This window comes from Juglans microcarpa x Juglans regia, chromosome 3S (assembly GCF_004785595.1).
Source record: "Juglans microcarpa x Juglans regia isolate MS1-56 chromosome 3S, Jm3101_v1.0, whole genome shotgun sequence".
NCBI classification, from domain to species: Eukaryota; Viridiplantae; Streptophyta; class Magnoliopsida; order Fagales; family Juglandaceae; genus Juglans; species Juglans microcarpa x Juglans regia.
The window spans coordinates 18,232,454-18,247,179 of NC_054599.1; the positions used below are offsets into that span (position 1 = coordinate 18,232,454).

The following is a 14,726-nucleotide window of genomic DNA, read 5'->3' on the forward strand; positions in this document are numbered from 1 at the left end:
AAAACTGAATGATCGTGCGGTTGAATTGGTAGAATGCTGCTATTGCTATGTTGAACCTTCAATAGCGAGAATATTTCAGTGCCTGTACCTTTCACTATAATGCAATTGTGTAACACAATTAATCACCCAGTGAAGAGAAGAATCAAGACCCATTATAAATACCTGCGCCTAGAAGTTCACCTATTAATTCAGAATAACGATAGATACAGTCATACAGGATGCAAGCTTGGCATACTCCATTTGGGAAAAAAAAATAGAATCCACTATTAAAAAATAATTTTTTCATATGAATTTCAAATTTACTCACTTTTTTCAAATGAAGTAAACAAGAGACTTGAGTCTTATACATTTTAGGACTGCCAATATTATTTTTCTTACATTCAACTATTGAAATTCGATGAAATAAAAGGGAAAATCTCTTTTGGGTCAAAAAGATTCAACAAGAATATCGATGAATGGAATGAACATATATCTCAGGTTTACATCACAAATTACCTCTATTTACATGTGGCCAAAAACGCCACATACATACACATACATACATACATACATACATTATGCTACAGCCGTCAAACCATATTCCTCCCCTTCTCTTCAATTCTTTTATTTGGTTGGTGAGACAGAAATGTGAGAACAAATGAAAGATGATTCCACGAAAGCTTTTCCCTCCGTGGCGCCATAATCTTTCCGACTCTGGTACCCGAGTAACTATCGCGTGCAAAAAGCTACTGAAAAAAATGAAAAAAAAAATAGAAGAGAAAATAATCAAAACTAGAGAAATTTTCATCCATTTGAGCAATAGAAAACTAGATCAAGAGGTAAAAGCCAAACAAACATTAAAACACGTAATTCACACCCATGACAAACTAATTTCTCCAGTCCATGCATCCCTACAAGTACCAGTTCAAACTGAAATCAGATGCAACAAAGTCAAACCCATTGTGATTAAAATTCAGAAGGCCATCTGTCCTCAACCCATTTATTTACCTTTTACATCCTGGTTCTACGCACTCATACAGAGCCAAGACTCGTTTACCAAGTTCAAATCCCTACTCGACAAATTTTACCCCCTCCCTTCCCCTTTCCCCACAGTGCCACTCCCACCACTCAAATGAATACTGTAAAGTGGCATGCTCCTATGACTACCGTACCAATTCCATCCAACGCAGCCTACCTATCATCGCTAAAACCTATTTCACTTTAATAAAATATTTAGGAATTTGAATCTAAAAATGGAAGATTTGCAAGAAAAACTAAAAATATGTAAATAGTATCAAGGAAGAAAATAGCTTTTCTGATCCAAAATCAACCGTGACCTGCAAACATTTATTTTCCAAATCCAACAAATATTGTATTACAATCTGTTAAGAGGAGGATTTCCAATACACCAGAGAAAGAGCCAATGTCAACATCCCCCGGTGAAATGTGCTAAGACTACCTAAAAACAGTGTCATTTTGGCTCTCATTACCAATATAACATGGTGGTTTTGGAGTATGGATGCAGCAACAGAAAGGATAGAAATTATCTGTTTTAAAAGCTAATATGCAGCAGAATATGTTCATCCCAGGCACATTTTTTAGCAAAAAGGGATATCAATGCCAGGCAAACCAGATTTACCTACAAAAGGGTTAGTACATACCATATCTACTTAGGGTCACAGTAAGTGTAGTATCAGCTAGAAAGCAGTCTGTGAAATCGTTTTAGTCTACTTGACGACACCGCCTGGTCATGGCATGAACCGTAAGTTGTTCTTTTCCTTTTCACCCTGAACAATAAGTCTTCTGTATCTAAAACATATGAGACCTACATCATACAACAAAAGTCTTCAGCATTTATTACACGTTTATATGCTTTTCTATATCTGAACTGAAAACCTTATCATTATCAGTACAACAGAAACAAGATATAAATTTTTACATAACATACCTTCGATGAATTGCAAGCTATCTTACACTCTAATCCATTAACAACTTGAACTCCTTCCATTGCCTGGCAAGCAGTAGAAAATTCATCACCATTGGCATATTTGTGAACATTCCTGTCAACACCAGCAGGCATTGTCAGCCATGACCACTAGACTGCAAATACAGGGAATTTTCTCCTATTTCTTACATACCTCTTCAAGAAGATTCCAGGCTTCTCTTTCTTTTCAGGAACAACTGTGAGGAAGTCGGTGTGCAAATATGCTGAAAAATTTGGGTCCATGGAAACAGCAGTCACTTCGGGCTTATCATGACCATAGTCCATAAGTTGGATAGACAAACAAGTTGGTGTAGATGACTGGAAAACAATTTACATTCATACACTTTAGGGCACATATAAAATCCATGTTTTAATTAAAACAATCAGAGAGGACAATAATAAGGAGACAAAACCACTGTAAGGCATACACATTCTATGCGATATATGTTCTCGTCATGGAGAAGAACACGAGCATTTTCATGATAAACTATATCAATGAATCTTCCAGGTTTTCTTGATTTTTCATATGCATATAGTTGGAGAAGCTTGTTGTCCATCTCATCAGTGGAAACTGTTTGAAGCTGAAGCAAATGCATCAATATGGCCCTTATGTCAGATGAGGTAATAATAGAGAAAGAAAAGGCAATAGTTCAAGTCTAAATTGTTTAAGGATCTTACTTGTTTAACAAGTTTATATATCAGTTTGTCTAGCGTGAATAAAACATATGACCGAGTTCCAATAATAGCTCGACAATCATCCTCAAATTTTGTATTGTCAGAAGAACCATCAAGTAAATTGTAAAGTGCATTCATGAATCTGAAACACCGAAAAAAAGAAGTGTATTGATCAGTAGGGAATGGCATTTGAGCTGATTTGAGAAACAAACTAGAGCTAAACCACCTGGCATAAAGATCTGTAGGGCTTGAATCATTTGAAGCCCTCCATTTCCTTTCAGCAGATGATGAATTAACCTTTGCTGATTGTATTCTCTCATACAACGTCTGTCAAAGCAGTGACAAAAGGTACAAGTATAGTTTATGATACCAATCATATATTTTTGAAGAATCATTTATTTAAAAAAATACAATCATATTAACATATGACGAGCCTTACTTGGTGAAGCCTGAAAAGCACATATAAGGAGTCATTTCCATAAAAAACCCGAGAATCCTTCTCTTTCTCTTGCAATGCTGATGGCACATGCTTTGCAAGAGGCTTCACTGTAAGTAAAAAGCGCTCCGAATACGGTAAAGATGTCCCATCTCCTTCAACATCATGTGCATCAGCCATCCCTTCGGCTTCACCTTCACTCTCAGCCTTATTATCATGCTCATGATCTCCATCTTCCTCGTGCTCTTCACGGGAACACTCACCATCAGCAGACTCGCTTCCTGATACATCCCCATTTTCAGAAGCATTCTCAGTGTCCTCAGAAGACCTCTGAGCACTTTCCTCACCTTCATCATCGGCATCGGCTTCATTTCTCCTCCTGCCTCTGCACAGCATATATCTTCTTCTCTGTGTCTGGTTGGATATTGTCTGCCCATAGCACCATCCTTTGCTTTCTGCACAGCCTCCAAACCAGAATCTCTATAAACTGCAAAATTATCCTCCTCAAAATCTCCATTTGGAGATAATTCACCCTCTTCTCTTTCTACTCTGAAGTGTCCAACAGATTCTTCATGGAATCTCTGAACTTTGATGCCATCTGACACCACCCCGTTGGTGGATATAACTGGTCTTGTAGAGTCATCACCCTAGGATCAATTTTTTTGTAAGAAAAAACATTTTCTCAGTCCATATTAATCACAATATTTATCACCATCAAGATCCAAAACCTAGCACCATACTCAATTATCATCCAGATTATTGATCAGCGTTGATAGCCAAACTGATCAATCATGGATAGATAAGTTCTTGTCTTACAGCTCTTCCTTTAAGTCAGACAGAAGTGGCCTTCTGAGAGCGACAGTACAGATATGGCTAGGCTACCATGATTTACTATATGCTGATATATTTTGTAGCTAATACTTATTATAATCTGTCGTAGTTGATGAAAGATACAAATTCATACCATAATTTTTTTTTATTTTTTTTTATCTAATTGGAAACATTAGGAGTCCAAATTAAGACTAATAGGAGTCTGCAGGCAAAACGAACTCATGTAAAGAGCAAGGGACAAATATCTAAACTTGAGATGTTAAGTTTGGAGAGAACTGCTAGACAACTATTTGCCATACCTCAGATGGAAGTAAATCGACCCCGCCCTCAACAGCCGCATTGCTAGGTCTGGATGGAGTACCAGTAAGCCCTTGTAACAAAAAACTGTATCTCAGAATTCATACCAAATCATATCGAAGAATCAAAATAACTAGCAGTGACAGGTTCAATAAGATTATTTTGTCAATTAATACAAGCATAATTAGTTGGAAGCATTCTGCAAACCTGATGCGTTCTCTATGTTAGTTCTTCCATTACTTTGCTCCACTCCAGTGGCAAGTGATGTGCTTGAATTGACTATTCGTTCATTGGAGTTATATTTCTTGCTGACTCCAGATTGTTCATCAGCCATAGATGCATTGATCTGTACTTTACCATTTGGAGGGTTGCAGAAAGTATCACTCTTACGTACAATATGTGCAGCATCAAGAGGACTTTCTTCTTTAACTCCATTATCCCCAATTACTGCCCAAGCCCTGCAAGAACTTGCTTGTTCTGGTGGAATACTTTCATCACCATTTCTGGAAGGATTGGAATGTAAAGGATTCATGGCAGTGGCACTGCCACCACCACCAATGAGATCAGTTTCCCCAACAGTTGCAGCACCGCTATTGACAGCATGGCTCTTTGCCTTAACAACATCTTCGGTATCCTCTGCACCCTGAGGTCGAGAAGGAACACCAAGCATGGGTTCCAGAAATGTTGTCCAAATCTTCATAACTTTATCCAACTGTTCGGTTGTACAAACTTCTCCACAGGAATATTTAATTAGCTGATATAGATCTTCATGGATGTCTGGATTAGGGTACTCAAATTCCAAATTTGGAATGATTGGTCGTCTATTTCCAGCAGCAATAGCAAGTAGCACATCATCTTCCTTGCGCTTTTTCTCACTAATTTCTTTGATCTCCGCCAATAAGGCTGTAAAAAATGTATGACAAGTGAACCATGAAAACTGAACATATATTGTATCAGGACATCCCATGGTGATTGGTCTATTGTTTTTGCCATAATTACATAACTCGGTACAACAGCCTTTTATCATTTCTATAGTATCTCAGACCATTTATTTACCTTCAAAAAAACTGAAAAGCTATGGCAACAAAATAAGATCCTACAGTAACCCAGTAATCCAGAAGGGAATAAGGTATTAATTGAAGCCCCGCCCGTTCCTAATTATATTTATTTACCATATGCTTAATTATAATATATCATGAACATCAAACATATTGTGATTGGTGGCGTCAAGGAGGTTAATATAAATCAATAAACTGAGATATCAAGGTGAAAACTACCTTTCGTGCTCAAGCTCTTTGTGTCCTGTTGCTTGAAGTAGAAGCTACGATGATCAAGCGATTTGTGATAGTTCTTAGCATAAATTTCAGCCCAAACCTTGTTAAAATCAGAACGACACCGCGCCCACTCTTCTTGTTTCTGCTTCAAGCGTGTTAGTATAACTGGCAAAGCAAGAGGTGCATTCTTCCTCAACACATCCATCACATCAAGCCCATGGTCACCATATAAGCGTTCAATGCACCTGAGATTCAGAGCTGCAAGAATAGAAAGCAAAATATTCTTCAGAAAAAATATAACAAATAAGCTTACATATCATGATATATGCCGTGGAATTTTCTTAGCCTTTAATCGAACTAAAACCTGTGAAGTGTTCCTCAATACAAACTGGGCTGTCAGTTTTCAATGTATTGTTGTTGATCTTCTCCAATAGTTCTTCGACGCGCTTGGTTGTTACATTCACAGACTCTAACAACATATCCAGTTCAAACCTGGAAGCATAATCATAAGAAGATCACCTAGATTTTCAAAAAACATATCAAACGATGATAGACTCACATCTTTATATGATATCAGCAATGCTATTGTTATTCTTGAGGCTCAGGCATTGTTAGGATTGAATATTTTCCTGAAAACATCTGAAATTGTTGTGAAAGAAGTTTAAAATGAGTTTTTTTGGGTCTAAGTTGTGACAACGGTAGAAAACGTGCTTCAATTGAGAAATTTTTTGAGGTACTTTTTTTTATAGGATTTACAAAGTAGTGGGACCAACTGAAAACATATTTGGGTAGAAAATTTCTTTATTGTTTTTGAGTTTTGTGAAAGTTGTTTTAATTGTCTTTTTCTTTTAGTCACGGAAACCAACACAAATGATTACTTTTTTTTTTAGAAATGAAAATCTGTTTTGGTGTTTAAAAATTATTTGGATTAAAAGTGAAAATATTTTCTAAAATAATTCTGAAAATGTTTTGAATCCAATCACAGCCTTTGAGTTTCAGCAATAGAACACAAGCATATATGACAAAGTTGGTAGCTAGAACCTTTTTTTGATAAGTAAGTTGGTAGCTAGAACTACAAGAGAAAAGCCAAAGCCCAATGAGAATAAATATACAGGAAAAAAAAAAAGAAAACAAAAGACCAATTACTTTATATCAACTATAAATTAAATCGAAATGGAAAGAAAACAGCAAACACAAATATTATAACCTCAAGCAATCTCTAACCTGTCATCTTCACATCGAAACAAGCTTTCTTCGTACTGATTTTTGCGCATATGTTTAAAAGAGTAATCCTCACTTCCTGATGTGACAGATACCCAATGGTCATTCAATAGTTCAGAACCAAGCTCTGTTCTATGGCTAACTGAAGGTATCGGATACTGCATCGTTGAAGGACACAAAGCGGATGAATACAAAAGTTAATAAAAGCATTGAAGTCTCTAAAAACATGAAGCCAAAGGTGAACATTGCATACAATCTTTGGCAGCAGACGGTAACTGGGAGTGCAGCGTTCACAATTGGATAAGTCAAGTTCATTAATAGGTTTTGCCATATACTTATCCTTGCTGGAAAATAAAGACATCTTATGACCCCCGACATCTTTACTTCCACTTTTGTCAAGTCTATCTCTTTCCCGGTTTTCAAGTCTATCCCTTTCTCGGTTTTCACGGTCTCTATCTTTAACCCCATCATCCTTTTCATGATCTCGATCTTTGTCCCTATCCTCTATCTTTAATGGTCTGGGTAAATGTCCATCATTCCAGAAGGGTTCTGTAATGAAGTAAAACTTCAGTTAAATTTAACAGACCAGACACAGTTTGAGAAGATCATAATGCATCTATTTTAATCTAAAATAGGTTCTGTTTAGAAGCAATGCCAGCCCAAAACAACTTCCAGAAAAAACTGCATCTAGCCTGAGGATAACAAAAGGAAAGAAACCATTTTACGTACTTTTATTAATGACACCAGCAAGGAGTGCATCTGTAATGCAGGAGTTGGTTAGACACAAATTTAACAATGCAGAATCAAGGAGTGACATTAGGTGATGAAGAGTTACCATTCTTCTCACAACGTGCCAAAAATTCGTTAAATCCATCCATAAGATCTGGGTATCTTCCAAGTAAATCACCCACCTGACATAAGTGCAGAAACACAAATTACAAGTTATACTTCAGTTAATGCCTCTTAATTCGGTTCGGGTGGGGGGGGGGGGGGGGGGGGGGTTTAAGTTAGGTTTTTTTTTTTTTTTTTTTTTTTTATCGGTAATAAAACTAGACGTTAAACACATGTAGAGTATCTGAATGCATGAGCCTTATTAAAAAAGGAGGCAAATGCTAGAATCTCAACTCCAGATCACTATTGGCAACGGGGTTAAGTTTGGTTGTTATTCTAAACATTATTGAAAATATTAGGAAAATGAACAAGTTGATCCATAATTTTTCTGAATAAATCAGGGCTGTCATCAACACCAGACTAGCAAACTAAATCAAAATAAAAAAACACACCACTGGCAGCCAGAAATGCAGGAGAGGAAAGTAGTTGAAAAACTAGAGTTAGGAGGCCTCAATTGATGAGCAGGGCTTCAAACATCTGCAGCATTAACGATTTTTCAATTTCAACTTATATGTTGTGCTTAATATATCAAAGAGAGACCAAAGTCTTATAATCTTTCATATATTTTTTTATACAAGAATGTATTGTATATTCTTTGATAAGAGTATCATTTTATTCATTAAGCCAGGAAAAGAGTACAAGAAGAAAAACTTGCTACCTAACACTGGTAGTCCACCCAAAGGTAACAAACTAATATCCTACAATTATGGCCATAAAGTTATCATTTTGAGTGATGCAAAAATCTTACAAATATAAAGTTCAGTAATAAAACCAACCCAAAATCATACACATTTTAACCAGAAGGCTACTTTATCACACGCTAACTCTGATGAATCTGGGCTGTGACAAACTCGTTTTCAACCAACACTACACATTTTGTTGGACATGATAAAAGAATAGGGTCTCATGCTTAGCATCTGTAAGCTGAAGATCGGCCAAATTATATGGGCACCCACCACTACAATGAGGGTTATGCATAGAGCCCTAGCATGCATATCCTTTCATGCATATGGAGCTCCTGTAACATCCAGACCCAAATTTTATAGGCTTTATATAATTTGGACCACGACGCCAATTTTGTTAAGGCTGGAAGAAAGATTATTTTATTGGGCTCATTAACCCGTATGTATATTATTTGAGGATCTAGTATTGAAGAGATGGGATTGGATATGAAATTATGGACCTAGATTAAAAATGGAGTAGGTTTGGCACATTAGGCCCATATATGGATGGATAACCTCTGAAACCCTAGTTAGGTATGTCTCATGTATACTTCCTATATATTGGGGCTATGCCTTTTTTTCTTAAGAATAAAACTCTTGATTACCTATAATATATATATATATATATATATATATATGGATGTATAACCCAAGTATTTTCTAGCCAAAGGCCATTTGATTTTTGGCCGTTATATTCGTGATATTGGAAATCAGCCCCATCTATGACTCCTAAATGGATCCAGAGAATAGAAACATATTTACCCTAAGGCCTCGTTTGTTTTCACAACTCCTCTCAACTCATCTCATCTCATTTAATCTTACAACTTTCCCAAATTCCCACACAAAATAAAATAAACAATTCAACTTTTTCAAATCCCAAAAAAAAATAATATTCAAAAAATATATTATAACAATATTTTATTCAACTTTCAATTTTAATATCAACTCATCTCATCTGCAAAAACAAACGAGGCCTAAAACTCCTAGCCATTATGATTCTTAGAACCCTTTTTCAAAACAAACTGAGCTAAATTCGTACAGCCCTATTATTAGGTTTTTCAGATCTCATTAAAAGGACTGTATCGCTTGGAAACTAGAAAAAACCAAGGCTGTTATGACTAGGGAAAGTTTTTATAAAAATCCCATGTGATGTTCTGCAAGAATACCAATCAAGTCCAACCCTGTTCTGCAATTCCAGGAGAGCAAAAAAAGAACCAGCCTCACCCTATCAAGTCCAACCCTTTTCCAGCATGATTATTGCCGCATTTGTTATTGATAGAAGAAAAGAGGTAAGTAGCATGATCATACCCTTATATGTATGGTAAACAATGTTTTTTTAAGTATTATATATGTATGGCCCTTTATTGAAAGCTCCTTTTTACGTACCCAGTTACGATACAATGAAAGCGAGTTTCAATGTCATTTATTATATGTTTTACATACATCATGATATGTTTTCATTTATGATTACGAAAAGCTGTCATTATGTGCTCTACATGCATCATGATAAGAAAGATAAAAGATATGTCATGAAAGAAGCTTTAAGAATGGCCACAATAGATGCATGGTACCAATGCAATTATAGGTGGATGTGCAAGCCATGAACCTAAGCATGGTCCACCAAAGTAAGCTATGATAAGTTAAGAGGTTCCCCTTGTGGCCCCAGGCAGTGGAACAAGCGCACAACTCTGCACACGGAGGTTAAGGTGCGCTGGCCATTAAAGACAGGGAAAGACAAGTTTAATAAGTTATGCATAATACATGTTACATGTATATGTTAGTATAAGCATTGAGTATGCACGCTTTTCAAGAAGACCCTATGTTTATTATATTTACTGTATGGTGTACTACTTATTGAGTATTCAACACATTTTGTTTGTTTATTTTATGTTTTTATAATGTCCAGGTAAAGAAGATAGTGTTGATGAGCTGGCAGCCAGGCATAGATAGTGTCAAGGGATTTTCAGACTTAGTTAATAAGCGTCTTTTTTAAAAAATTTTAAAGTTTCTTGCTATGAGACTATATTTTTATGTTATGTTTTTTGGGAATTTATTTTTCGATAAACTAGGTAGTTTTATCAAGTTGGGTAACCGGGCACATTTACTAAAGCACGCAACACTCCTAACCTACAGGAAAGGGTTGTTACAGCTCCAGTCAAACATTTGTCATTCAATAATTTAAGAGTTTTCACACTTCATTTGGTAATATTAACCACATCTATCATAGCAAATCATACCAAAGATTGCAATTCTGATCGTGTAATTATTTCCTTGCTATAAATATGAAGGCACTTCAGAAATTCCTGGTAGTCATCAGGGTTTCGTAACTTCTCTTTAACTTTCTCGCAAAAGGCAAACTCTCGACCACACAAACCTGTCAGAACATGAACCAAGGTAAAGCAAAAACAAGGCAATAAAATTACTGGAATAAGAATTGACAAAAACTTTTAAGAAAAAGGTGAATTTCTGTAGAGAGCTCACAAAAAATATATGTATGCAACTTAGGATCCTGAAAACCATGAGAAAAATGCTAAGACCAAAAAAAAAATATTTACCTCAACAAAATATCCATGTTTTAATGTAGGGAAAACAAATAGAGGTTAACATGCAACTAAGTAAACATATGTCCAGAAAAAAAGGGAAAAAGATTAAGCAATTGAACAGTGATATTAATGTGATAAATTAAGCAATTGAACTTTATGTTGACGTCTATAGTTAACTATAAAGAGAGACATCTTTCTGAAAATGCTTCAAAAAATTTTGAAGAACTCTGCAAATTGTTCTCATAAACTTGATTTATGTCGAGAAGTTTTTTTTTTTATAAGTGATTTTATGTCAAGAAGTTACGTGAGAGATGAAGGCCTAGTTTGGATTCAAAGATGAGATGAGATAGTTTTAGATGAAAGATGAAAGTTGAAAAAAATATTATTAGAACATTATTTTTTAATATTATTATTGTTTTGGGATTTAAAAACGTTGAATTGGGATTTGAAAAAGTTGAATTGTTTATTATATTTTGAGTGAGAATTTAGAAAAATTGTAATGACGAGAATAGATGAGATGAGATGAAACACTTTCTAAATCCAAACGGGGTCGAAGAGTTTTTCCTACATAATGTTGGGTAATTTTTTTTTTTTATAAGTATATAATGTTGGTAATTGGGGCGCAGAGTTCAACAATAGTCTCCAGTGTAGCATTAAAAACAGTTAAAATGCTCACTTTTCATGGAACCTTTATCTTCATAGGAGGATGAAATAGGATGCACTGTAAAGTTCTCATCACCGTCCCCACCTTGCTGCAATTGTTCAGCAGTGTCTTCAACCCTACGAGAAGTTTTTCGCTTGTGGGGAAATCGCTGTATATTAAAGTCCCTACTGCTGTCATGCTCAAAATCTCTATCATCCCTCTCCCGTTCTCTCCTGTCTCTGTCTTCTCGCCTATCCTTTTCGCCACGCCTTCGTTGCTCTTTCTCCACTCTCATCAAAGATCTATCATGGTCTGGATCAGGCTGGTCAACACTAAGGTCTCGATCACCATGTAAAGCCATTGCCATTTCTTTCTGGTAAAAAAAAAAAAAATTGTAAGCCAAATGTAAGCCCTAGGATTAGGAAATAAGATGGGTGACATAAGCATAAGAAAATGAAACAAACCTTGTCAACATGCATTTGTCGCATTATAGGCATGGCAGAGCTTCTGTCCCGGAGCATTGAATTCCTACCAGATTGGGCATAATGAGTGGGGGCTGTTGCTGAGGTATCAGGCAGAAAATGAGTGAACTCGACAAGCAGGTCTTCGTGATCTTGGAAAAGTGAAGCAACCTGAATAAGTCAAAAAATATAATCATCAATAGCAGAAACCAACTTTTTTTTTAAAGATGCAAATAAATGCTGCGTCACCATATCAAGGGTCAAGAAGAAACACCTCTTGGTAGACCTCACTGATGGACTTGCTTTCCTTTCTGTACATATTCAAAACGTCCAAAAATGACTTATAAACGCGATCATCACCTTGAAATCGTGTCTGCAGGCAAAGAATAGTTTATATTACATCAAGTAAAACCAAAAGCATCACCTCAGAATAAGCTGTAGAATAATGTCTACCTTTATCTTGTTAACAAAACTGATTGCTTCTTCAAATTCAACAGGTTTCTTTGGTTGAGGTTGTTCGTCCTCATTTGGGAGGGTGATCTCATATCCCTTTGGCAAGAAAGTATTGAAACCCAAAATTAGGTCTCGGTGGCCTTTAAATAACTCCTTTACCCTTGCTATGACACCCGTAGTGTCAATCCTACAATATGCATAAAAATAATACAGATCAACAAGATAAAATGAACAATTATCTCCATACACCAAAAAATTATCAAAAAATTATCTCCATACACCAAGAAAGCTATACAACAAATGCTAGAATAGAGCACAATGTGTATCAGAATCAAACCTTTGAGCCTTGAAATCTTTCATGACTTCAAGAAAGTCATCGTATTTTTCCCTTTTGTCTTGAAATATGTCCTTCACCGCCTTGAGATAAGCTAGGGCATCATTTGTTGTTAGTTTCTGCGTAGTTCCCCCTCCCAGCATCTGGGGCTGCCCAGACCTTCATTGCCCAAAACAAAGATGTAAATACTTGGACCAATTACGATTTCACAAACTCTTCCAGTAGATCAATACCCAAATAACAATTTTATCGTAGAATCAAAATTTAATCATCAAACACATAGATATTCTCATCGTTAAAAGATGAGAAAAGAGCACATCCATACAGGAAGAACGATCGTTACTTTTCAGTTCTCGATCAACAACTGAACAGAATCAAACGACTGAAAGAATTTATCGCACAAAAATCTGATCTTTTTCTCAGCGAATCAAACATTTTAATAGTTTTACTTAGTAAATCAACAAACATCCACGACAAAATTCTCACAACTCCCCCTACACAAATTAACCACTTTTCCTGAGCACAAATTCACCGCTCAAATTGCTAAGAAGCTTAGTCTCATCGTCTACACAGTAAGACTTAATTTATAAAAAAATATATATATATTACGTACACAAAATTAAACAAATTTAAAAAAAAAAAATAGAAAGGATAAAGAGAAAAGGAAAAAATAAAAATACTCACGGTTCTCCTCGAGAAGAAGCCACAGGCCGCTTGAGTTGAGAGGCCATGTAAACGTCTTCTCTGGACCTCTTCATCTCTGCAAACGAGATTCCTATATCTTCAACAGCGAATCATACTGCGGACTCCAATGGAAATAAAAATCCTGGAAAACCAACTCACTCATTCACACCAAAGCAAGAAGCAGAAAGCAGATCTAAGCGGCAAAAAAATCGAAATAAAAAAAATAAAAAAAGAAGCAAGAATTTCAATCCGGACCTCCTAAACAGATCACCTGCGAAGAGCCAAATCGTGACAGAAAAAAAAAATACAAGCAATTCGCGTTACTTCAAAATTAACCTACGTGTGAAGGAGAAATGTTGTGATTATCGATGCGAAATTTACAGAGTGGCAGAGAGATCGTTAAGATGCAAAACAACGAAGTCTTCCAGGAAACTTTCAGAAAATACGAAAAGAAGAAAGAGTCCTCCGTCTGAAAGAGAAACACCACGAAGATTATACGTGTATGTCCAACAGAACAAGGAGAGGGGGAACACGACGATTAAAAACAAGTTTTACTTGTTTAATTTTCTCGGAAGACAAACGGAGAACAGAAGATACAATGCAAACAGAGAAACAGAGTTTAGCAGAATTTTTATATATATGTATATAATTTTTTTTTTTTTTTTTGGTTGGACGTTGGTTTCCCGGTTGCCTAATGTATGGGTTACCGGGTATAGGCGGTTGATATAGTGCTACGTTCCCAAATTGAAATTAGGGCTCTTTTATGCGTGCTTACGAAGTAGCGCACTGCACTGCACTGCACTGCACTTATATTATTATTCACTTTTATTAAGAAAATATTATTTTCCTCTTTTTAATCATTTTTTATTAGTTTATTGTGATATCAAATAAGTATAAAAAAAGAAATTACTTATTTTCTAATTGTCTATTAATGTTAACATTTTCTTGGTTTTGATTTTCTTTTTCTAAACAAAAGGAGAGCGGATTTATAGAGATTATTAATGAGTTTTGCTATAAATTAGTAATTATTCACATCACACATCCTATACTTATAATTTAGGATGCAAGATGTTTTTCATGGTATATGGATATTTTTTATAAAATATAGAGTGTAAAATGATGAATAATGATTGATAGAAAGAATTTTTCATTATTAATTACGTCCTCATGCTCTTTTTTACAATTAGAATAAGTTTATTTACGAGCTCTTTATTGACATTTGACTAGGGCTGTTCATTCGGGTATCTGGGTATACCCGGCTCGGAACTCGGATTTTAAACCTGGGTCGGGTTCCGGCC

General features: G+C 35.7%; 1 protein-coding gene across 1 annotated transcript; it reads right to left on the bottom strand.

Moving 5' to 3' along the window:
* Positions 1–400: 400 nt before the first annotated feature.
* On the bottom strand, positions 401–14,051 carry LOC121257198 (paired amphipathic helix protein Sin3-like 4). The gene is given in 25 exon segments (XM_041158134.1): positions 401–728; positions 1,641–1,804; positions 1,928–2,039; positions 2,118–2,281; positions 2,392–2,544; positions 2,642–2,780; positions 2,865–2,965; positions 3,078–3,446; positions 3,449–3,721; positions 4,205–4,275; positions 4,410–5,105; positions 5,480–5,734; positions 5,841–5,968; positions 6,701–6,855; positions 6,951–7,246; positions 7,427–7,456; positions 7,533–7,608; positions 10,548–10,684; positions 11,530–11,869; positions 11,961–12,128; positions 12,232–12,330; positions 12,411–12,597; positions 12,748–12,903; positions 13,429–13,570; positions 13,684–14,051. Coding segments are annotated over 23 exon segments (4,311 nt in total). The 5' UTR covers positions 13,503–13,570; positions 13,684–14,051; the 3' UTR covers positions 401–728; positions 1,641–1,672.
* Positions 14,052–14,726: the final 675 nt, after the last annotated feature.